At 24.5% G+C, this 24,087-nt stretch overlaps 7 protein-coding genes across 7 annotated transcripts; 3 read left to right on the top strand and 4 right to left on the bottom strand.

Moving 5' to 3' along the window:
* Nucleotides 1-5: 5 nt before the first annotated feature.
* Nucleotides 6-1,758, top strand: Phum_PHUM357600 (uncharacterized protein; the record flags this gene model as incomplete). Its single annotated transcript, XM_002427941.1, has 6 exons — nucleotides 6-75; nucleotides 248-343; nucleotides 441-723; nucleotides 941-1,139; nucleotides 1,226-1,369; nucleotides 1,477-1,758. 6 exons carry the CDS (start codon nucleotides 6-8, stop codon nucleotides 1,756-1,758), a joined length of 1,074 nt encoding a protein of 357 aa, XP_002427986.1.
* A 761-nt stretch (nucleotides 1,759-2,519) lies between these two features.
* On the bottom strand, nucleotides 2,520-4,954 carry Phum_PHUM357590 (cAMP-dependent protein kinase catalytic subunit, putative; the record flags this gene model as incomplete). Its single annotated transcript, XM_002427940.1, has 7 exons — nucleotides 2,520-2,882; nucleotides 2,952-3,148; nucleotides 3,248-3,417; nucleotides 3,597-3,742; nucleotides 3,837-3,954; nucleotides 4,031-4,177; nucleotides 4,254-4,954. The coding sequence occupies 7 exons, from the start codon at nucleotides 4,952-4,954 to the stop codon at nucleotides 2,520-2,522; spliced, it is 1,842 nt and encodes a 613-aa protein (XP_002427985.1).
* A 1,059-nt stretch (nucleotides 4,955-6,013) lies between these two features.
* On the bottom strand, nucleotides 6,014-9,905 carry Phum_PHUM357580 (uncharacterized protein; the record flags this gene model as incomplete). The annotated part of the gene is made up of 16 exons (XM_002427939.1): nucleotides 6,014-6,137; nucleotides 6,201-6,418; nucleotides 6,497-6,582; nucleotides 6,652-6,988; nucleotides 7,058-7,214; nucleotides 7,292-7,383; nucleotides 7,589-7,816; nucleotides 7,892-8,051; nucleotides 8,124-8,293; nucleotides 8,397-8,507; nucleotides 8,584-8,836; nucleotides 8,928-9,074; nucleotides 9,141-9,376; nucleotides 9,443-9,595; nucleotides 9,688-9,760; nucleotides 9,859-9,905. 16 exons carry the CDS (start codon nucleotides 9,903-9,905, stop codon nucleotides 6,014-6,016), a joined length of 2,592 nt encoding a protein of 863 aa, XP_002427984.1.
* A 6,040-nt stretch (nucleotides 9,906-15,945) lies between these two features.
* On the top strand, nucleotides 15,946-18,791 carry Phum_PHUM357570 (glutamine-dependent NAD synthetase, putative; the record flags this gene model as incomplete). Its single annotated transcript, XM_002427938.1, has 10 exons — nucleotides 15,946-16,091; nucleotides 16,167-16,337; nucleotides 16,417-16,765; nucleotides 16,846-17,210; nucleotides 17,281-17,396; nucleotides 17,470-17,638; nucleotides 17,711-18,061; nucleotides 18,154-18,376; nucleotides 18,451-18,627; nucleotides 18,702-18,791. The coding sequence occupies 10 exons, from the start codon at nucleotides 15,946-15,948 to the stop codon at nucleotides 18,789-18,791; spliced, it is 2,157 nt and encodes a 718-aa protein (XP_002427983.1).
* A 798-nt stretch (nucleotides 18,792-19,589) lies between these two features.
* Phum_PHUM357560 (Arfaptin-2, putative) lies at nucleotides 19,590-20,841 on the top strand (the record flags this gene model as incomplete). The annotated part of the gene is made up of 4 exons (XM_002427937.1): nucleotides 19,590-20,021; nucleotides 20,098-20,309; nucleotides 20,392-20,566; nucleotides 20,689-20,841. The coding sequence occupies 4 exons, from the start codon at nucleotides 19,590-19,592 to the stop codon at nucleotides 20,839-20,841; spliced, it is 972 nt and encodes a 323-aa protein (XP_002427982.1).
* Nucleotides 20,842-22,170: 1,329 nt separating this feature from the next.
* On the bottom strand, nucleotides 22,171-23,011 carry Phum_PHUM357550 (DNA-directed RNA polymerase III subunit G, putative; the record flags this gene model as incomplete). Its single annotated transcript, XM_002427936.1, has 3 exons — nucleotides 22,171-22,402; nucleotides 22,485-22,749; nucleotides 22,840-23,011. The coding sequence occupies 3 exons, from the start codon at nucleotides 23,009-23,011 to the stop codon at nucleotides 22,171-22,173; spliced, it is 669 nt and encodes a 222-aa protein (XP_002427981.1).
* A 13-nt stretch (nucleotides 23,012-23,024) lies between these two features.
* Nucleotides 23,025-23,989, bottom strand: Phum_PHUM357540 (uncharacterized protein; the record flags this gene model as incomplete). The annotated part of the gene is made up of 3 exons (XM_002427935.1): nucleotides 23,025-23,108; nucleotides 23,678-23,752; nucleotides 23,882-23,989. 3 exons carry the CDS (start codon nucleotides 23,987-23,989, stop codon nucleotides 23,025-23,027), a joined length of 267 nt encoding a protein of 88 aa, XP_002427980.1.
* Between the last annotated feature and the right edge of the window lie 98 nt (nucleotides 23,990-24,087).

Raw genomic sequence — 24,087 nt, 5'->3', positions numbered from 1 at the left:
GAACGATGTCAAAGTTCGGTAGCAAGACAGGTCGAAGAACCAGCCGTCAAAGATTTTTAAAGGCTGATCTCTGCGGTTTGTATAATCCATATTTAAATACAGTTGATAAAAAATAAAAATAAAAACATTCTAATGTAATATTAATTTTCACTTTCATCAATTTAGTATTTAAATAAAAAGAAAAAAATATACGTACATTCATGAGTTTCTTACGGAATATTTAAGTGATTGTCATCTTAATTTTCAGATGTTACCATAAATGATTTTGCCAATTCATCAATTATAAGTTCATCCGACCGAATGAAAAAAAATAAGTTAAAGATTAATCAAGTCATTGATACAGGTAGTAATAATTATTTCATTTTTTTTTTGATTATATTACAATTTAAATTTAGAAAATAATAAACAATTGTTTGTAGTTAATCAGCTTAGCTTGATAGATGATAATCAAACTTGGGAAGAAAAACTAGAGATTTATGAAAATCAATCGGAAGAAAATGATTCAGGAAGCGAGATAAAAAAAAAGTTAGGTCTTCAAAAAAAGAAAAAAGTTGTCGAATCAGAAAGTATTAATGATGATTCAGGAATTGATTACCCTATTGATATCTGGTTTCTTTTATCTGAATACATACCTCCTGAAGCTGTAGGAAAATTTGCTGCCATTTGTAAGACATCATTAGCCGTCGTGTCAACTGCTAAATTTTGGTTTAATCTATACAAAAGGTATAATAATAAAACAATTAATTAATTTTATTTTTTAAATTTATTCAAATTTCAGTTATGCAACTTACCATGTCAAGGATAATTATTTTAACCTTTATCAATTTTAGTTGTATTTTAATTCGTTATGCAAATTTTCTCACTCTAAAATTTTCATTTCTTCTTTTTTAAAAAAGATCATTTAATTCTTTTCAATTGAAAATTATTAAATTTTTTTTAGATACTATACTGGAGTAGCAAACTTACCGGAACAATATCAGCCAGAGTGTATGGTACGAAAATATGGATTAAGAGCTCAAGTAATAAGAGCTTTACATTTCATGTATCCTCCATTTGTAGCAAAGCTTAAACCTCAAGTTTTATTCGATGGTGATCCTCATTTGTTAATAAAAAGATATTGTGTGCTTGCTTGGTGTCAAGTATGAAAAAATAATTAATTTCTTATTCATTAATGAAAATATTTAATAATTGATTTGATTAAATTTTTTTACTTTTTGATTTTTAGAAAATTAAAAATTATTGGTTATTTTGTTTCAAACTTAAATTAGGAGCTCCCTTTAAAAATAGCAATGGAAAAAATAAAACAAAATCTAAAAATCTTTTGGATTTTCTCGAAGACATAACTGCAAACGAAGATGACAATTGTAAAGTTTTACAGGCAAGCATAATAAAAAACCAGTCAAAATTTAATCATAACGTTATGAATAAAATAAATCACAGTTTCCTATTATCTCATTATTATTATTATTATTATAGGTTACATGTTTAAATTATGTCATACTACCCATGTTATATGGTCAAACTTTAAGCAGCGTGTCGTTGAACGTCGCCCAAGGAATGAGATATCATAAAATGCAATTGAATTTCAGTAGCAGTCCTTATCCTTCGGCGAGTAATTGTAATTCAATGGTTCTCGAACCTGTTGTCAACGTTCGCGTATTAGACTGGTGGCATCCATCGTTCCCTCATTCTGATGGCTTCAACACTAGTTTATTTTCATCAGAAATCGCCCCTCAATTTGATGATATTGAGTTCTAAAAAATATAGAATCAATGAAATGAAATTCATTCAGTAAATCAATTGATTGTGCCTAACATTATTAAACTGGAATATTTTTTTTTTTTTTTTTTTCTGTTTTTATGATAATTAATAATAAAAAATTATAAATAGATACAGTATATAATATCATTATTCTATATTTTATTATATTATAATATATTTCAGTTGAATTTTTTTAAAAACAAATTTATTATTGATATTTTTTTAGAAGAAAAAACCGTAAAATTTAGTTCCCTTATAAGAATTATTACACGACTGAATTATAAAAAAAATTTTTTTTTTTATTTACTTTCAAAAGCTTTAAATTAAATTTTAAAATGCCTTATATAAAAAAAAAAATTATTAATTAATTGATTATAATGACCGTTATATTAATTTTTATTTAAATGATTTTATAAAAAAAAAATAATAATAATAATATCGAAATACATATGATATATTTTACCATACTTGTAAGTATAGTAAATAATAAAAAATTTTATTATTTATGCACTCATTATTTAATAGAATAATAATTTTTTAATTATAAAATATTTTATTATTATCTAGTAATCAATGCAATAGTCGTCGATTTAACTATAAATATTATTAATTCACTTATTTTTAGATAATTAATTAAAATTACACAGGGTAAAAAAAGATAATTGAATGTAAAGATCTAGGAATGACTATTAATTAAATCAAAATTTTAAAAAAACTACGTACAATAATTACATTATTTTACATTGAAATTATTTGATTTAGCCTTTCATTCGGTTAGAAGCATCTTCGAAAGCATTTTCTGCTTTCTTATATTCGTTCGGATCAAGTATATCCTTTAATTTTCCCAAAACCTGAGATAACGAAAAAAGAGGACGATTTCTAAATGCTAATAATTCTTCGATGGATGCTCGTTTTTTCGTGTCGTGTATCAAACATCTTTTACACGATTCAATGAGAATATCTGGAACTCCGGATATTTTTGGAAAAGGTACTGAATAATTTGGGTCAGTAATTGCTTTTAACTTATGCAGAGGTTTCACCAAATCCTGATATGGAGTTTTTTTGTATAGAAAATAATATAAAATACATCCCAATGACCAAACATCTGTTTTTCGACCGATCTATAAAATACAATTACTTTAATTCCAATTCAAAAAAAAAAAAAAATTACAATAAATATTTTAATTTACCTTCAACACTATTTTATTATCGAAACCTAAATCTTGCAATGCTTCCGGACTCATATAATTAAATGTACCTGACTGCGATTCCATTAAAATGCTTGTTTGTTCTGTTTGTATAGAAGAAGCTATACCAAAATCTATTAATTTTAATCGACCGGAAACTAAAAGAAAGTTTGCTGGTTTTAAATCTCTGTGAATTATATCTGAAAAAATTAAAAATTTAAATTTTTAACTTTATTAAAAGAAAGCCTCGAAAATAATTATTAAGAAAACATTAATATTTAATAAAAAAGTACACTAACTGTTATCGTGAATGCTTTTGACAGCCATTAGCATTTCTGTCCAATAATACATAATCAGCTCTGGAGAAATACCTTCATCGCTGGATGCTTTGTCTTTTAAAAATCTTGATAAATCTGTTTCACCCCTTTCCATTACAGCAAATAATATTTTTTGAGAACTAAGGTATTGGCTGTAAAAAAAAAAAAAAAAAAGAAATTTAAATTAAATACAGAATCGGAAATAAAGTTTTTAATTAATTGTATCAATTTAACAAAACATAAAATTAACTTTTTTGATGCTTTCATTTCAAAAACATTATTAAATACTCTTATTATTTATTGTAATATTCTTTATAAATAAATTACTTACTGATCATAAAGTTTTATAACATGTTTGCAGTGTTGCATTTTCATCAAATGTTGAATTTCATTTAGATAATCATTTTTGGTACTTTCCGAGACATCCGATAACCTAACACATTTAACAGCTAATAATTCATTTTCAGAATTAAGAACCTAAAATAAATAATAATTTTTACAAAATGAAAAATATAGTAGGGAATTCAAATTTAATATTTTTATTAATGATATAAAATTAAAATTTTCATACCAAATAAACTTTGCTAGATCCACCTTTTCCGAGAGGTGCTAAAATTTGATAAGATTTTTTATTAATTACTAAAACTTTTGATGATTCTTTAGATTTAGGAGTAGCAGGAACAGCAAATCTAAAATTAATTGTAAATTTTATTTTACTTGAAACAAAAAAAAATCTTTTCAATTATTAAAAAAAAAATTGTGTACTTAGAAACTGGGGTAGCAACTTGTGATGATGGTTTAGTTTTGACCATTTTTTCAGAAATATTTTTGATTTTATCATTCATTTCTGGTTTCCCTTTTTTTAAAATTAAATCCTGTTTTCTAATAATTTCTTCTTTGATAATTTTTTCTCTAAAATAAAATTTAAAAAAGTGTAAAAAATTAACATAGTTTAAAAACGTTTGTAAGAAATTACTAAAACACTAACTTTTCCAATAAGGCATTCTTTGATGTTAGTTTTTTTTCACTGTAAAAAATTAAATTTGGTTTATTCTGAACATCTTTCACTTTACAACTTTTAATCAAGTCATTTTCTTGAAAATTTTTCCCATTATGTTCAGAAATTGGAGGCTTAGTGTTAGACGGTGTGCAATATATATTTTTTAAGTAATTGCTATTAAAGTTTTCTTTATTTTCAACATTGCAGTCCTGAACTTCTTTACTGTTATTACTAGTTGTTTCTTTTATAATTTTTTCATTAGAAAAATCATTTAATTGAAAGTTAGAAAATGAACTAGAATTACTATTTTTTTTAAATTCACTAGACTTTCTAACATTTTTATTTTCAGGCATAACCTTCTTAGCAGATAAATCTAGAATGTCAATATTTTTCTGAAAAGAAATGCTAGAACCCGGAAGGGTGTGAGATTTGCTACACAAATTCAAAGGCTTTCCTTCTTGATTTTCTTCAGAATTAGTTTTGACATTTGATTCATTTTCCCCTGTAAACTCAAAATCATCATCGTAATAAACTTCATCATCAATGCTATCTTTTTTTAACTCAACATCTTTTTCAGTGGCTTCAGCCAATAGTTTATTCCACTCTAATTTCATCACCGGACGAACTTTTTGAGGGACGCCCATACGAGGTTTCCTAAGAAACGGAGCTAAATCTGGCACTGAAGCCATTTATCCGAAATTAAAATTAATTTTTAACTTTAGAAACACTTTAAATACATTTTTATTGACTTAAATTTTTAATATATAAAAAAATATTTTTCATTTTGTAGACTTTAAATTCTTTAACAACGAATAAACTCATAAAATGAAATGTAAATAACACACATTATCCGATCCCTTTCAAAAATAACTGACATTTGACCATAGACAATAAATCTCTTTTTAACAGTTTCGCTTTATATGACTTTAAAATAATAATAAACTCTGTGAAAAAGGGCCCCGAAAATTAAAAAACGAAAAATAATATTTTATAACGGTTAGCAAAATATAATAGTTTTGTATGTTAGATTAAAAAAAATAATGCAAGTTTTTTTTATGATTCATTTTACAAATTATAAAATTCAAAATTTGGTACAAAATTAGTAAATTTTAGATTAAATCAAATTATTTATTTGAAATAAATTATAATTTTTATTGCATAAGGCTAAATTTATTTGCCTTTATCATTTTTTTTATTAATTTCAGCATTTGTCATTTGTTTGTTTTTTAATTTTTTATTTTTATTTACTTTTTTGTTTTTCTTTTTCTTTACAAATTGTTGAGTATCATCATCCAAATCTAAAACCTTTTTAGCTTGATGAGTAGACATAACTTTAACTAATATTCCACTTTTTTTAAATTTACTGAAAAATGAAAAAAATTATGTTAATGAATAATATTTGTCAAATTTGTTTTCACTTTTTTTTTATTTACAAGATATAAATTTAAAATTACTTCATTTTAGTTTTAGACTTGTAAGAACTTTCTAAACTTTCATTTATTAATCCTGATGAATTTTTATCATTTTTATTTAGTAAAGCAATTTGACTGGTCGGATCTTCTGCAACACTCAATGACAAAAAATTATCCTTGTTTCTAAAAATATTGAATAATTTTTTTTTTTAAATATTCTTGTTTATTACTAAAAAACTAACTAACTAACTAACTAATAAAAATCAAACAGTATTTACTTTTTAGGTTTTAAATTTGGTTTTTTATCTTCTTTAACATTTTCACTTTTTCCTTGGCTTAACGTTTTATTAATTTTAAATATTTTAGCAGGCCACATTTTTTTTTTTTTCTGTATTGATGTGCAGAACTGTTCATGTGAAAAATTATTTTTCTAGTGCTTTGTTGCGATAACGTCTGAGGACTAAAAAGTAAAGTCAGTAAAAATGGCCATTCTGTATATTTTTATAATCTAGTAATAACTCACTCAATAATTATTTTATTGCTCGATTGTGAGGTAAAATTTGATGTCCATACTAAGGGTCCTTTACTCCAGTGTGCGAAAGACAATCCTGCTGAACTTTTTGTTAATGATGCATTATTTTTTATACTGTTGCATGGCCATCCAGGCCATATTTTTTGTTTTATCATTGACCCCATTTTAAGTTGAAATTCTGCATTTAATTCTTTGATTGATTTTTGCCCCTTACTAAACATAAAATTTTTAAAAAAAATGTAAAATAGTCACAATTAAATCGTTCACAAATAAAATAATTTATTTACTTTCCTGTATAAGTTCTTATTATGATGCCATAAATGAATTTTTTCTGCAGTCGCTTCAATTTTTCCATTTTTTTTATTGAAATTTCCTTAAAAAATTTAATTTTAGAGAAAAAAAATGTAATTGTTTTTTTTAAACAAATGCTTACTTGACTTACTTTTTATTTCTTTAAAATTAGTGCATGTACAATACAAGTCAGAATTTTCTAAAATTTGAGCTGACGTCACTATCAATTCCGGTGGCATGTACCGCCTTTTTACTTTTTTTTTCTTTTCATTTATTTTTGAATTGAAAATTCCTTTTGAACAATTATTATTTTCTTCCGTAGTAGATTCAGGTTCGGTAGTGAAATCTAACCCTTCTTGATTTTGCTCTTGAGTTGGAGGATCTAGCGTTGTTCTATGTACTTGAAGAACTTTTCTTGGCACAGGAGGAGTTTTTTCAGAAACATTTATTTTTTTTGGAACTTTTACACCATTCGATTTCTGTTTTTGCTATTAAAAATTTAAAAAACTTGTGTAAAAATAACATTTGGTAGTTAAACGCCAAAAAAAAAAATTTACCTTTAAGGGAGAAGTTTTTTTTATTGTAGTGGAAGGTAATGAAGGTGACTCATGTGTAGGAGCCTTTAAAATTTTATTTGTATTTTCTGTCCATGCTGGTTTTTCATCTTTGGGAATAACGTCACCGGTTGAACTATCGCTGGTGTCTCCTTCGTCACTTTTAGAAATTGAAAAAACAAACTTTATCATTATAAATGAATGCTCAGGTATATGTAAAGCAAAATTTTTTCGTACCTTGAATAATCTGATAAGTTAATATTGGTGGGTTCGTCGGCATTCGAGCCTTCCTTCATTAATCTTTCGACAATCTTTAGCCTTAATTTTTCCTTTTTAACTAAAAATTTTAACAACAAAAAAAGCGTTTTTCTCGTACAGCCTTTATTTTCCCATTTTTATTCATTTTTAAATCAAAAGCCTTAATAAATAACTTACATTTAAAATTCCATTGTCAAATGTAAAATAAACATTTTAAAATCAGTTTTAAAAAAAAAAAAAAAACTAATTAAATTGATAAATTTTAAAAAAAAGTACCTTGCTTGGGTCTTCATCGCAAAAATCTAACAAGGTTTCACAAAAAGCTTTTCCCATACTTTCAAAATCTTGAATATTAAAATGAGTATCTCCTCGACTACCTAAAGTTGAACCTGCAAAGGATGCTTCCATGGTATAACTGTTCAAAACACCCATCATCCAAACAACCACTCGTCCAGTTCCTTCTTTAGACCTTTGAATTCGAAATTTACAATTTTCAAAAGAAAACTAAAACGAAATATTTAATTTTACGAAATCGATTCCAGAAGAGTAACTAAATTAATTTAATAAAATACTTTTTACTTTATCAGCTGCATTTTTATGAAGCATTAAAGGAAAAACCTGCTCCTGTAGCCTTTTTTCTATGTAACGTTTATTTTCACAGCCGTAAATGAACACATTATGCTTACGCGAATGAGCATGAAGATCACAGTACATGACAATGCCACATTCTTCGATCAGTCTAAAAATCCAAAAAAAAATTTTTTTTTTGTTAAATTTTTATTTTTTAATTTATTTAAACAATTCTTCACACCTTTTAATCATAAGTTTTGTGTGCCACACCGGTGGATATGTTTCTCTTATAACTGTTCTGTACTGTCTATTAAGATCTCGTCCCGTTAAAGAGCACCTATTATTTCCTACAATTACTCCATCGGGATTTAACATTGGCACTAATTTAAAAATAAATTTTTCCCGCAATTCCTACAATAAAAAAATAACATGGCAGTTCATGGATTTGCTTTTGATTGTTTTTAAACAATTTATCTTTATTTTAAAACCCTTATATTAATAACTGATTAAAAACCTTAGCTTGTTCACTATCGCTCGTTAAAAAATCTATAAATCCTTTCATCATCCACGATGATGGCGTTTCTCCAGGATGAACTCTTGCCGTCACAACTACAGCTTTTTTTTTCTAAAATTAAGAAAAATTTTTGTTTTTTAGAAGTGAGTACTTAATTTTTCTAAACCTGCATAAATTTTTCCCATACCTTAGGCTCATCAGTAATTGAAGGTTCTGTTATTGTTACATAGTAAACATTATTTCCAGCCAAAGTTCTACAAAGTAATCTAAGTTTTGTAAAATTTGATTTGATTGGATGATTTTGAATTTTATTCAGATAATCTTGTAAATCCGTGTAAGTGTAAGGATAGCAATGAGCCAAATAAACTTCGTCTTGATCGTGAGGAAATTCAATATTAAAAGACAAAGTATAATTTGTTATCTCATCTTCTTCCCCGTTTCTACAATACAAAAAAAAAATCATTTATAATTATTTTTTTTTTTTAATTAGATTGCTCTAAATCATTGCATTATTGTAAGTTTTAAACTAACGGAGGTTCATTTTTGTAAAATGAAATATTATCCCCGCATCTTCTCCATCCAATGGCATTCATTTGAGCATCTTTGGTAGAATATAATAATGGTTTCATTCCATCACTATATAAACTGTCGCCTTTCGATAAATTCACAAAAGAAAATCTGAAAGTAATAAAATATAATTAAGTTTTAGTTTTTTTAATTCTTTCTATGATCTGAAATGCATACCTGTAAATGATATGTTTTTTTGTATTTTGGATTCTAAAATAAAACCATTGCATATGCCTATTTGTGTACATATCAGTTCTAAGGTACAATTCGTAATACGTTTCAGTTATTTTAACTACTTTTGCCAAATTTCCAGATTCGAATCTAGATTCAAATTTTAAATTATCATCTTTTTCTTGGTTAGTTGGACAACCTGGCATAAAATAACGACTTCCTCCAACGCTAGATCTACTAAACTATTTGCATAAAAAACAAAATTAATTAAATTTTAATTTTTTTCAATAAAATTATTTGAAACCTACATAATTGACTGCACTCATTGGATAGTATTGAAAAACTACAGTTCCAGATTCTTCTCCAACAGGCTTTGGTTGAATTTCTTTGCCTGTGGGTTGATAATATAATTCTGGTGTTGCTGGAGTGTATTCTATATGTTGAACTCTTTCGTCCAATACCTAAGATGATTTCAATCAATTTTTTTTTTAGGAAAAAGAACATTTTATCATGTGACAATTTTAAATTTTGTATTAAAATATTTTTACCTGACATTCTGAGGGCCATCTGGCAAGTTGTTGATAACAGTCAAGTTCTTTTGGTAGAGCAAATAAATCTCTGGGTTCCTTTAATTTTGGAATGGGTTTAAGGGTTTTATTATCAGTGTTAATTTCAACTTGATTGGTTTTCAGTGTATTTTGTAGAAAACTATTTAAGTAAGTACCTGCTGAGAATAAAAAAATATAAGTGTTTTAGTGTTAAACAGTTCATTGTTAAAAAAAAAAAAAATTTTATTTTTTGGCAAAAATTATCACAGGGTTTGTAAGATTTTTCAAGAATTATTCAGTTAGCTTTTTTCTTATTTCAAGGTTTTAATTTAATGTAGTTCATTTTGATTGAGAGAGAGAGAGAGAATTTATTTTTAGGAAGTAAAAACTTTTGGAATAAAACTGAAATAAATTTTTTGAGTAATGGGTTCCAGAGGACGTTAAGAAATTTCTATTTTTTTTGTTTCTGAGGATTGAGTAGGATAATAAGAAGAAAATTTTACTATAAAATATCATAGAATAATTTTGATTTTAACACATGCAAAAATGATTGTTTTTAACGAAAAAAAAGTTATAAAAAAGTTCAATCGTTGAAATAATTATTTTTAATAATCGAACAAAGTACTTACCAGGACAATAGAAAAATTCAAAAAACCAATTAAATAAACAAGTTAATTTAATCAGTTAAATTAATAATTTTTAAATAAAGAAAAAAGTAAAAATATTCATAATATTACCTTTGATTTTAAATACAAAGTAGAGAATGTATTAAAATTTTAAAAAATTATGTCATAAATTTTAGTAATTTCAGAAACGTAAATCTAGAAAAGTACAAAAAACGGTTTTTTTTTTTTTAAATTAAATTATTGGTACGCTAATTAATATACAAGTTATCTACTTCCACGTCAAAAATAACTTAAGTTTTTAATTAGTGTTTGTGTTTTACGTTATTATTATTTAAAAGATTAAATTTTTAAATATTATTTATAATTAAATGTAATTTTACCATTTTTAAAGTTTATTTATTAATTATTATAATTTAATTTTTGTAAAGGTAATTGTCTTCTAACCTTTAAGTTTTATGTTAAAAGGAAAATATAACAACGAAAATTTATCATAAATTTTTTTTAGTTATGTAATAATAGATTAAAAATTATCATTTAATTAAAATAATAATATTTTATTTTATCGCATTATGTTGGCATGTAAATAATTTGGTTTCATTGTGTTAATTCTTAATGTGATTTCATCACTAATAATTTTTCATTTTAAAAAATTACACTTACTTTAACTACTCTTTGAGAAACTTAGGTTAAAATTTTTTTTTTTTTTTTTTTGAATATAATTTTTGTGTGCAAAATCTTAAAAGTTTTGTATCACATTTATGTGCATTTTTGTAAATTGTGTTTGAAATTAAAAACCTAAATTCACAACTTGAATTATTGTATAATTGCAGCTCAAGGTATAATGGAGATGTTTTAACAAAAACAGGTAAACAGGTATTTTGTGAAATGATACAGAAAAATAAATTTAAATAACTATTTGTGAATCGAAACAGACTAAAAATGACACAGGGCAAATATTAATAAATAAAATTTTACTTCTTAATATTATATTATTAATATTCGAATTTAACTTTATTTTGTGTTACTGAGTATAATAGAAATTAAAAACCTTTTCGACAATAGTCTAATATAAATTATTAATTTGAACTACTTCAATTTAAAATAAAAATAAAATACTCTATTTTTTTTTTTTTACTGCTAATTAATTATGAATAAAAAACATAAGCAAATCGAATAAAATAAATAGTACCTTGACACATTGCTTTACATGTAATTTTATCACAAATTTTTAAAACATTATTATTTGAACAATATGAACGACAGTATCTTTACTCGGTTAAAGTAATAATTTACTGCTTTGAAATTTAATGTATTACAAATATTTAGTAAAAAAATTTTTTTTTTTTTATTAGAACATGAAAATTAATTTTGTGTTTCCTTGAAAGTAAAAAAAAAAAAAAAAAAAAAAAAATTAAGTAAATATCGAACAAAAGTAATTTTTTATAATAAAAGACACGAAAATACCGAACCGTAGTAATTTAAAAAAAAAAAAAAAAAAAAACTTTTATAGGGGGGAGAAGTTAGCAAAAGTTTGACACTGAAATAACTAAGTTTATAAAAATAGTTTGAAGTTGTAAAAAAAAAATGTCTTTTTTTTTTTAAATTATTAATTATTCTGAAAATAAGGTCGGGTCTAATCGTCATTAAATTATCTTTATAGCGAATTTTTTTTTTGTTGAATTAAATTCGTCAAAAGTAAATTATAATAAACTGTTATCATTGTTTTAAAAAAAAATAAAAAATAAAAAAATTTAATTTTTATCTGTGTATTATCTTAAAAAATTTTTTTAATAAAACTTTGTGGAAAACAAAAGTGAAAACAGGTAATTTGAATTTAAAAATTATAAATTAAATTAATTTTTTTTTTTTAATAAAAACAAATTTTTCAAAAGAAAATGACAAAAAATTTGTTTTTTTTTTTTTTTTACTGAAAAGGGTTTTTAAAAAAATTTTAGAAATTTAATAAGATATTGTATTAAAATTTCTTTCAGAGACGCCATTATTGAAATTTAAACATAAAAATTTATTTAAAACATTTTCATGTTTAATTTTTTAAATTATTTATAACAATTATGTATAATCACAATTGACACAATTGACACAATTAAACCTCCTACAAGTTATACTTATTTATAAATTTTAACTCTTTTTATCTTACCTCTTGTTCTATTAGGTTGAAAAAGAAGTTCTTGTAATTCTTTAACGTTACAAACTATCGTTTCCTTTATTTGTTTTTTTTTCATTTATAATTTTTTTTTTTTTTTTTTTTAAATTTTCAATATTGATTGGATTTCACGTTTACATGTAATATTATTATTATTATTATAAATGGAAAAAAATAAATAAATAAATTTTTCTGATTCTCATAAATATTCTGAGAAAACTGAAAAGACTTTTCATTTCAACATTGATGGTTTTTGACTGAATATTTTTTTTTTTTACTAATAAAAGTTGCGTGAACGTTTGATTAAAGTTTTAGAAAAATCGTAGGGTTGAATAAAAAGGGTATAAATTATAAAAAAAAAAAGAAAAAAATTTTCAATTTCATTTTCCTCGATAGTGTGTTTCCCCAACGAAATTCAAAAAACGAATATTTTTATTTTTATTTTTTTCCCACACGTTTTGTTTAACAATTTCAGGATACAGAAAATTTTTTGTGTTTTTTTTTTCTAACACCACCATGTAGTGCAAGGTTTTTTTTCCAATTTTTTTTTATAAAAAAAAAAAAAAAAAAAAAAAAAAAAAACATTTACCCCCCCGAAATAATAATTTATATATAAAAAAATTAATTTTGTTTTTATTCTATAATATAAAAATAAATTATTAAACTTAAAAATTCATTAAAAACTATTAACCTTTAAATAAAACTTTTTTTTTTTTAATAATTTAATGGAAGATGTTATTAATGATAAAATATTTTACACGATTGATTAATAATTAATAATAAAACAAATTAATAATTTTAAATTTCGAAATATTACAGTTTTATAAAAAAATTTATAATAATCTAATTGTGAAATATAAATTTTTATTATTATTATCATCGTATATATATATATATATTCATAATTTGATGACAAATATAAATTTATCATATTTTTTAAACACATGCGATATTTTTTTTACATTTGTAAAAAAAAAAAAAAAAATAATTTTTTTTTATTCGATGCTGCGTGTTTTAGTAAAAATGTTTTCGTGTTTTTTTCTTTTTTTTTTTTATTCATGTCGTGCATGTAAACTTTTATTATTATTATTATTAATACTGTTCCCTTGTTTCTATTTAATTTCGGGAACGGGGGAAAAAAAAATAAAATAAAACTTTTTTTTTTTAGTTTGGATTTGATCGGTTGTATTTGTCGCAAAAATTTTAAACGAATGTTTTATTTTTCATTAAGGAAAATAAATTTTCCTTGAAAAGTTATTGTTATAACCTTTGATCATTTCCTTTTTTATAATAATTTTCTTGTTTTTTAAATAATATTCAATGGAAATTGATTTAAATTTTACTTCTTCTCTTTTAAAATGGAAATCTCACGCAAAAAAAAAACTCAAGCATGATGATTTTATAAATTTTTTTTTTTATAATAATAAAACTTTTTTAAATAATTTTCCTTATATGGTTAAAACATATTATTTTAATTTATGTAAAAAATATGAAATAATTTTCAAAAATTTATTTATTTTTGTTTAAAAATTTTAAAATTTTAAAAAATGAGAAACTTTTAATTTTTGTTTTTTATTTATTTTTTTTTTAAATTACGTGGATTATTTAATTTATTTTAATTTTTATTATCCATTTGATCTTTTTATTTATTAAACAAAAAAAAAATTAAAAATGTTAACTAATAAGAAATGCAACCAAAAAAAAAATAAGAAAAAAATTTTTATTCGTGTGTGAATCGTGCAAAATAATTAAAATTAGGTGTTGATTGTTTTGTTTTTTTTTTTTTTTTTTTTTTTAACGACTCACCGACATTTTTAAAATAAGATTTTTGAAGATCCATTTAGGACAAGAAATCATTTCGGCGAGAAGAAAAATATCAAAAGGAAATTTATTTATTTTAACTGCAATTAAAAAACTAAAAAAAAAAAAAAAAAATTGTTTGTTTTTTTTTTTCTTAATTTTTTCACTCAGAAAAATTTAAATTTTAATAAAATATTTATCCTCACCTGATAATTTCTTTTTCTTATTTTTTTTTTTTTTTTAATAACAAAAAACACTCAAAAATTTATTATTTATGTTATGATAAGTAAAATTATGACTTAACTTTGGCACTCGGTCTTTTAAATTAAAATAAATGTTTTTTGTTGTTGTTGTTGTCTTATAACCACCTAATGCCACGCATGCCCCAAATATTTAACTTAAGAAAATATGAATCAATGTCTTTTGTTACATTTTGAATCAAAAATTTAAGGAGGTAAAATAATATTATAAAAATTATTTTAAAATGATCTAACTCATCTATTTATTTATTTATTTATTTTAAAATTAAATTGGGTGTTTCCTCCTCAAACATTTATTTCTCATAATAATAGAATTTAATATTTTTTATTATGCAATTCAAATAATTTTTTATTTATTATTATTATTGTGTATTTTTCAATAAAACTCCGTACAAAACAAATTTAAATATTTTTAATTATTATTATTATTATTTTTTTTAAATTGAATTTAATAAATTGATAATAATAATAAAAAATACAATAACAGAGGGAGGGATTATAGTAAGAAAATAGTTTAAACTTATGATAATTGTGGTAAAATTATTATTATTATTATTATTATTAAATAAAGAAGAAGAAGAAACCATTTTTAATTTCAAATATTTGGTTCTACTATTATTATTATTATTATTTTTTTTTTTAAAAAGAAACCTTAATCGGGGGGGGGGGGGGTTATCCGAACTGCCATTATGACTTTTTTGTTTTTGTCAACATTTAAACATAAAAATTTTCTTTACAAACGGTTTTGTTTTTTTTTTTTTTTTTTTTTTAACAAAAAATATTTTGTTCATATATATTTCATTTGATTTTTACTTCCGCCCCCTCCTCCTCAAAGAAAAAAAAGAAAAAAAAATCGAAGTTTTTTCTAGTATTGCGCAATCGTTTCAGAAGTTTTTAATTTTTGGAGTTGATATTAGTGTAAGCTTTGATGGTGTACAGTTCATTTTTTAAAAAATTAAATTTTTTTTGTGTTACAATTTTATAAAATTTTTTTTTTTTATAACAATGAAGAGAAGAAATAATTTTCCAAATTTTCCTACACACCAAAGGTATACTGTAGCTTATTGTTCATATTTATTAATTTATATATGAGGTCATGTCATTCAAAATTTGAATGACACAGAATGGTACTGTCTTTTAAAAACAAAGTTTTCAACTTTCCTTTTCGATTTACCAGGGGAACCCCTAATTTGTTTTGTCAATAATATTATTATCAGTTAGCAAACTATTCAATTTTTTTTAATTATTATTATTATTATTTTAAAATTATATAAAAATCAATTTAAAAATCAAAAGTTTTTAACACGATTTAAATAATTCTCCCTTGTTTTTTTTTTTTTTGTAAAATTCGCCAAAAATTTACTGTTTGATCTAAATTAAATTACACGCTTCTTTTTCAGGTATAAATTAAATATGGAAAGAAAGGTAACCATCGCGGCATGTTCTTTAAATCAATGGGCTTTAGATTTCGAAGGAAATCTAGAAAGAATTATACAAAGTATACAAGAAGCAAAAGAAGCTGGAGCTACGTATAGATCTGGTCCAGAGTTAGAAATTAGGTTAGAATAATTATTTTAATTAATTAAAAATCAAAAAAATAATTTTTATCTTAATCCAATCAATTGATTTTCAAGCGGGTACAGTTGCCAGGATCATTTTTACGAGGGAGACACATTTCTTCACAGTTGGGAAGTTTTGGGAGAATTGTTAAAAAATCCCATTTGTAAAGATATTTTGATCGACGTGGGAATGCCCGTAATGCACAAAAATGTAGCATACAATTGTAGGGTAGTTTTTTTGAACAGGTAACAACTTGTTTTATTTACTTTTTTCATAATGAATAACGTTTTAAATAATGGTAAAATAACTTAAATTTAACTCAAGGCAAATCCTTCTTATTCGGCCCAAACTATTACTTTGCGACGATGAAAATTACCGGGAGAGTAGATGGTTTACTCCTTGGCGGAAACCCCAACAAATAGAAGATTTCACATTGCCCACGAATATAAGATCAATCACGCAACAAACCACTGTGCCTTTTGGTGACGCTGTCATTGCCACGAAGGACACTTGCATAGGCTATGAAATATGTGAAGAATTGTGGAATCCCAATAGTTCTCATATACCTTTAAGTTTAGACGGAGTAGAAATAATTGTTAATGGATCTGCATCTTATGTTTCCTTACGTAAAACATACGTAGTCGTTAACTTAATTAAAAGTGCCACGCTTAAGGTAGTCTTTTAAAAATAAACTTGATTAAAATCCTTAATTTTACTCCTCCTTGATAGTCAACTTTATGTAATGTCTTTTAGTGCGGTGGCTGCTACTTGTTTAGCAATCTCAGAGGTTGTGACGGTGAAAGAGTTTATTTTAACGGTTGCTCTTGTATTTCTATCAACGGTGAAATCATTAACCGGAGCAAACAGTTCACTTTGCAAGATGTCGAAGTTATAACAGCGACAATAGATCTCGAGGATATTAGAGCATATCGAAATGCGATTAGGTCTAGAAGTTATGTGTCGGCAGGCAGCAGAGCATATCCTAGAATTAACGTCGACTTCTTTTTATCATCCGATGATTTCTTTTTACCCTGTTACGAACCTATAGAATGGATTTACCACACACCGGAAGAAGAAATCGCATTAGGTCCAGCATGTTGGCTATGGGATTACTTGAGGTAATTTTTTTTAAATTTAAAAACATAAAACAATTTCCATGCAATGAAAAACAAACGTTTATTTAAACAGGCGTTCTAAACAAGGAGGATTTTTTTTACCCTTAAGCGGTGGAGTGGATTCAACTAGTACCGCTTGTATTGTTTTTTCAATGTGTCGTCTCATTGTTCAAGCCATTCAAACGGGAGGTAAACATAAAAACCTTTAAGTAAGTTTTTTTTAAACAATGTAAAACAATTGAAATAAATTTTTTTGCTGCAGATGAGCAAGTTTTGTCTGATGTACGTAAAATAGTATGCGATTTTTCATACACTCCTACAAGCTCAAAAGAACTTTGCGGTCGAATTTTTCACACGTGCTATATGAGAAGTGAAAATTCATCAGTTGAGACCAGAATGAGAGCCGAAAAATTGGCATCGGAAATAGGAAGGTAAATTATGTTTTTTATCATTAAACTTTTTAAGCGAATTTAGTAGCAATAATTGAAGTAAAATTTTTTTAGCTATCATTTAAACATCAGTATCGAGCCTGCTGTGAATGCCGTAATCAGGATTTTTACTGGGTGCACCTCAAGAGTACCGAAATTCAGTTTAGAAGGTGGTAGTCCAAGAGAAAGTTTAGCTTTGCAAAACATTCAAGCACGTTTAAGAATGGTTTTGTCTTATTTGTTTGCACAACTTATACTCTGGGTTAGAAACAGATCTGGAGGATTATTGGTTTTGGGGTCGGCCAATGTAGACGAAGCATTGAGGGGTTACATGACTAAATACGACTGCTCAAGTGCCGATATTAATCCGATCGGAGGCATTTCAAAAACTGATTTAAGAAAGTTTTTGGTGTACGCAAAAACAAAGTAAATATTATTTTTATATTTTCCAAAACCATTATTTTCGTAAATGACGAATGAACCGAAAAATACACACTTATTGCGTGATCTACTTTCAGGTTTTCATTAAATATTTTAGATGAAATTATAAATGCAACACCTACAGCCGAATTGGAACCTTTAAAGGACGGGAAATTAGCGCAAACCGATGAGGAAGACATGGGTATGACGTATTCAGAATTAAGGGAATTTGGACATTATAGAAAACAAAGATTTTGTGGACCTTATTCCATGTTCTGTAAATTGGTTCCCTCATGGAAAGATACATGTACCCCTGAAGAAGTATGTTTTAACGATTTGAAATTAACATTAAATATTTTATTTTACAATAGTAACTTTGGATAATTCATTAACAGGTTGCTTCGAAGGTAAAGCATTTTTTTAGATGCTACTCAATAAACAGACACAAAATGACAGTTTTAACTCCGAGTTATCATGCTGAAAGCTATAGTCCTGATGATAATAGGTTTGATCACAGGCCATTTTTATATAATTCTTTGTGGACATGGCAATTTCGAGCTATCGATACACAAGTATAGTAACTTCTTTTAATCAATTCTTAACATTTAAGTTATTTAAAAGTAATTTATCACATGCAATATTTTAGGTTAGCAACTACAATAAATGTGTGGCAGGTAGTAAAAGAGTATTTCTTCCACTTGGGTACCCCAGCAGTAGCGTACCGAGAATGGTGTAAAAACTACTTGATACAATATTTTGACATGTACAGTTAAAAGTGAAATGTCTTACATTGTAAAATATTAATAAATATTAGTTTTTTAATGCAAAAAGTACTTCATTTTTTAACAATTTTCATAATTAAAATATGATCAATGTTATTTTAGTATCAGAAATTTTCTAAAATAATTTTTTATATTATAATATTTTTGCATCGATTATTAAAAAAAATTAAAAAGGTTATATTCAATTCTTAATGTACATACCTTTTGGAAATCCAGCAGCAATAATACATTTAAAAATGATATCACATCAAACTGAAGATCTAAAAATTATTTATTTGCACATTTTTTAATTAAACGTATTTATTTTTATGATAAAATATTATAAATGATTTCACATTTTAACTGAATTTTTAAACTTATCACCTTAACTCTTTAGTAACGAAAAACCGGGAACATTAAAAAGGAAAATTTGGATTTTCGGTTGGACAACCTGTTTTTTGATCACTCCATTTTTCTGACAATGTTTATGACATTAGTATACACAATTTTAATAAACAAAGTATGTAATTTTGATATAAGTGATTTTAAATATTGTTCGAAATTAATTACCTAATTTTTTAATACTTAATTATATCATAAATAACTTTATCAAATGAAGTTGATATTATTTTTTTAATATTTTAGGCAATTTTAATTGCTTTTCCATTGCTGACACCCAAATGAATTCTTCATTTGCAATTTAATTATTGACAGTTTTGCAAACGTGTTCATCGTATTTGTATATTTCAAATTACATTTAAACAATTTTAAATATGTCTCACGCTGCGGTTAAGCAAGAACAAGTCGGCGAAAGAAATATTCACGAAATATTAAGTGAATCTTCACCCGGAGAGAAAAAAAATTTCGATAGAAACAATTTAAAATACATATCGCATCCGACATCGTTATCACTGTCGGCCAACGATTCATCAGTTTTGACTCCTTTTGAAGCTCCTTCACAAAATGGTGATCCATGCGCTAAAACTCCTCCTTCTAAAATAGACACCATTAAAAGCTGGAGTATTTCAACGTATAAGTGCACAAAGCAATTGATGTATGAAAAATTGGGTAAATCTTCTCGTACGGTGGACACAGAGCTTGAAAATCATATTGAAAGCCTAAGAGATACTCAAAGAAAATATTTGAATTTGTTAAGATTGTCAAGGGCCTTAACTAGTCATTTTTATCAAGTTGTTCAGATTCAAGTAAATATACTCAAAAATTTGGTATGAACAAAAATTAAATATAAGTGATAAATATAAAATTATCGATTCTTTTTAGCACGGTTTGGGAGAAGCATTTTCAGACTTGGCTCATAAATCACCCGAACTTCAGGAAGAATTTCTCTATAATTCAGAGACTCAAAAAAGTCTAACTAAAAATGGTGAAACTCTAATAAATGCTTTAAATTTCTTTATATCTTCTGTTAATACCCTTTGTACTAAAACAATTGAAGATACCTTACTTACAATTAGGCAATATGAATCTGCTAGGTTTGATTTTTTTTTTTTAATAAAATTCTTTTTATTATTAATGTTATAATAATTATATTAATATTGTTATTTTCTTTGACAGAATTGAATATGATGCCTACAGAACAGATTTAGAAGCAATGTCACAAGCTCCAAAAACAGATTCCAGTACAACTAAAATATTAGAAGCTCAGCAATCTTTTCAGCAGCAGAAAGATAATTTTGAAAAATTAAGATCAGATGTTTCTATTAAAATTAAATTTCTAGATGAAAATAGAGTGAGTTAAAATCAAAATAACATTTAATTAATCAACATAAAATTTTTATCTTTATTTTCAGCATGTGAATTATTTTGAAAATATTAATATAAGTTATTAATAAATTTTTTTTTATGTTTTAGATAAAAGTCATGCATAAGCAGTTGCTGCTGTTCCACAATGCGATATCTGCATATTTTTCCGGTAACCAACAAGCGTTGGAGGCGACATTGAAACAATTTAACATTAGAGTTAAATCACCCAATTCTACTATTCCATCGTGGCTCGAGCAGTAGTTTTATGTGTTGTATTATTACTTGCTATTGCAAATAATTATGAATGATCTATGTTCTCAATTTATGTTTATGGCACATATTTATTTTTAAAGCTTAAATTAAGCTATACATATACATATAGCTAAAAAATTGATTTTATAATTATTTATGAAAACATATTTAAATGTAAAAACTAAATCACAATAATGAACATAATGAATAAGCAGTGGTAACTAATTTAAATAATTTTATTTTTTTTTTAAATTTCAATCGAGTAAAGAAGTCATAAAGTTTCATTTTATAATTACAATATAAATGAATAATCTAATAATAGATTATTATATATGAGAGGTAAAATTTTATTGCTAGTTCATTTTTAATAGTATATGTAATAAGGAAGGGTAATAATTTCTCGAAAATGAAATTAAAAAAAAGGTTTTATATAATTTAATTCAACGAATATGTCTATCATAAAATATTTTTGGGGGAATTCAAGTTGAATTTCATTTCATTCCTAATTTAATGTAATTGTCTTAATGTTACTGCTGCTTTATTATTTGACATAAAAACTTTCATAATTTAATCATGTGCTGCAAAGCTTTAATTTACACTTGACAAAATCAATGAAGCCAAACAAAAATAAACTGATCAATAATATGGATTTAAAAATAATAAAGGATTTAAAATTATTAAAAAAAAAAAAAAAACAAAACATGTAATGAAATAAAAAATAGCTTTAAATAAAAAATATTGCACTACTTTTTTATTTGTAATGCGTGTAAGCATGTAAGCATTATGTAAAATTATCGAATAGGTATATTAAATCAATAATTAATATTAATAAAAAGATTTTCGAAAGAAAGTATTACTTAGGTAATAGCATTAGATAAGGGAGAAACCACAAAAAAAAAATTAAGTAGATTTCAATGGTTAATTGTTTTTTGTTTTTGTAACAAAATATATATATCCTTTTTCTAAAAGAATTATTAATTTTGTTTTTTAAAATTATCTAAAGACAATAAGTTAATAGACAATTTGTTTTAAAAATAAATATCTTCACAAATACAGTATGTTGCCACAATATAAATTCAATATAAATGTTACTATTAAGCAGTAAGAATTCAATTTTAGGTTTTTTCGATATTACAAAAATAATAAAAGTAATAGATTTAGTTTTTTAATAATTTTTTCCTAAAACAAATGAATTATGTAGCTTTGCCTAAATTAAGTAAATGATTTCTTATAATTATATTAGTGCATATTAAATAATTATAGAAATACTTACATATATATATAAATACATATATATTTATACATTCAGTACAATAAATATAAAAAATTTTTATAACATTAATAAATTGGACCATCGTCTAAATTATCATCTTCTTCATCGAAGTAACTTTCACCATTGTCAAAATAATTATTTACATAATCTGTTCCATCATCCATTTCTTCATCATCATCTTCTTCCGTTTCTAAATTTTCTTTGTCATTATCATCATCTCCATCTTTATCCTCTGATTCTTTCATATCTTCAGATTCATTTTCTTCTTTATCTTCCAATTTAGCAAGTTTTTCCAACCTTAAAATGTTTGTTAAAATTACAAATTCACCAAAAATTATAATTTTTTTTTTTTAATTAAAAGGTTTTCATGTGAACTTACCTACTGGAAATATCAATATTTGATTTTTTAGGTTCAGTACAAGACTGCATGCGACTTTTTCTTTTTAATGCTTTCTTCCAGTTTGGATGTAGCTCTGCTGGTAATGCATCCCAATAGATTTGAGAATCAGAAGATTCTTTAAGTTCTGAACTTATCATTTGATATTTATCAGAGAATCTTTCAATTGCTGATAAACAATTATTATTTTGTCTTAAACTTTGAAAATATTCAACAAAATCTCTTTTTAAAGCTACCATATATTCAGCTGAAATGAAAACAATGTTAATTTTACTTAGATAATTATAAAATAAATAAATTAATGATAATTTTATTTAAGTTAATCAAAATATCGTACTTTCTGCTCCTGTTTTTAAAGGCAATGGCTTATGTTCCAATATCGGAAAAGTGGGAGGTGGGTACAAAGCAGGAGCCGGAAGTGCTTCTCCTCCACCAAATCCTAATTGATTATAATCAAAAGACATTTGATGTCCCCTTCCTCTACCTCTACCTCTGCCCCTTGCCGCCATATTTCCAGAACAATTAGTTAACTTCTAATGCTTTTACTTTTTTTACTAAGTCTTCTGTTTCTTCTTCGGACTCCTTTGAATCGCTGAGAAAATCTTCCTATAAAAAACAAAAAAATTAATAAGAAATTGCAATATTATAAGTAAGAAAAATTTCAAAAAATGTTTTTTTTTTTTTTTTAGACAAATACAATAAATATTTTTTTAATTTTAGGTTAAAAAATTATTTTAAATATCAGGCAAAAACATTAACTAAACAATAATAATTATTTATATAAGGTTTTTAAAGGCATGAATTTATTATAATAAATACTAATATGAAACATTTCAGGTTTTGCACAAGGGTACAAAAACATACAAAATTATTTCAGTTTTTTATTTATTTTAATTGTTTGAAAATATTAGCAGTTTAAAACGATAATTAAATATGAAAATACTAATAATATGATTTTTATTAATATAAAAAGTATAAATTAGTTAAAGAATAAAAAGTAAACTATATATATAGTAATATTAATAATAATACTAAACTGGGGGTAGAGAAAAAATAAAAATAAAATGAGACAGCATATATTTATTTTTTTAAAAAAATAGTTTTTTATAAATAATTTTTGAATTTTAATTTAAATTTCTCATTAAGCCATTTATTTTATTTCATTATGTCTTTACCTTACTATATATAACTTTGATAATTAATGAACAACTAGGACATGAGGCTACTTCTTCTCCGGCTAATAAATCCGTCTGAAATAATATTAACAATATTGAATGATAAAAACACTCAAGTTACTTTTAAAAAAAAGTAATAAATTAAAAATAAAATGTGTATATAATTAATTCAAATCACAAAAATTTTTATTTTTTTTTTTTTACCTTAGTAATTTGAAATTTATCCCCACATGGACAAGGATAATAATATGTTTCCTCCTCTGCATTGTACTCGAAATCTTCAATTTCAATTTCGTCGTAATAATTTACCATTTTATAACATCATTAAAGACAAAAATATTTTTTATAACAAACTAAAAATTTATTTAAATGTCTCTTCGGTTAAAAAATATTTAACTTTAGTGTGCAAA

This window comes from Pediculus humanus, genomic scaffold (assembly GCF_000006295.1).
Source record: "Pediculus humanus corporis 1103172107770 genomic scaffold, whole genome shotgun sequence".
Taxonomy (NCBI): domain Eukaryota; kingdom Metazoa; phylum Arthropoda; class Insecta; order Psocodea; family Pediculidae; genus Pediculus; species Pediculus humanus.
The sequence above is the reverse complement of the archived record's forward strand: the minus strand, read 5'-3'. Positions and strand labels throughout refer to the sequence as shown.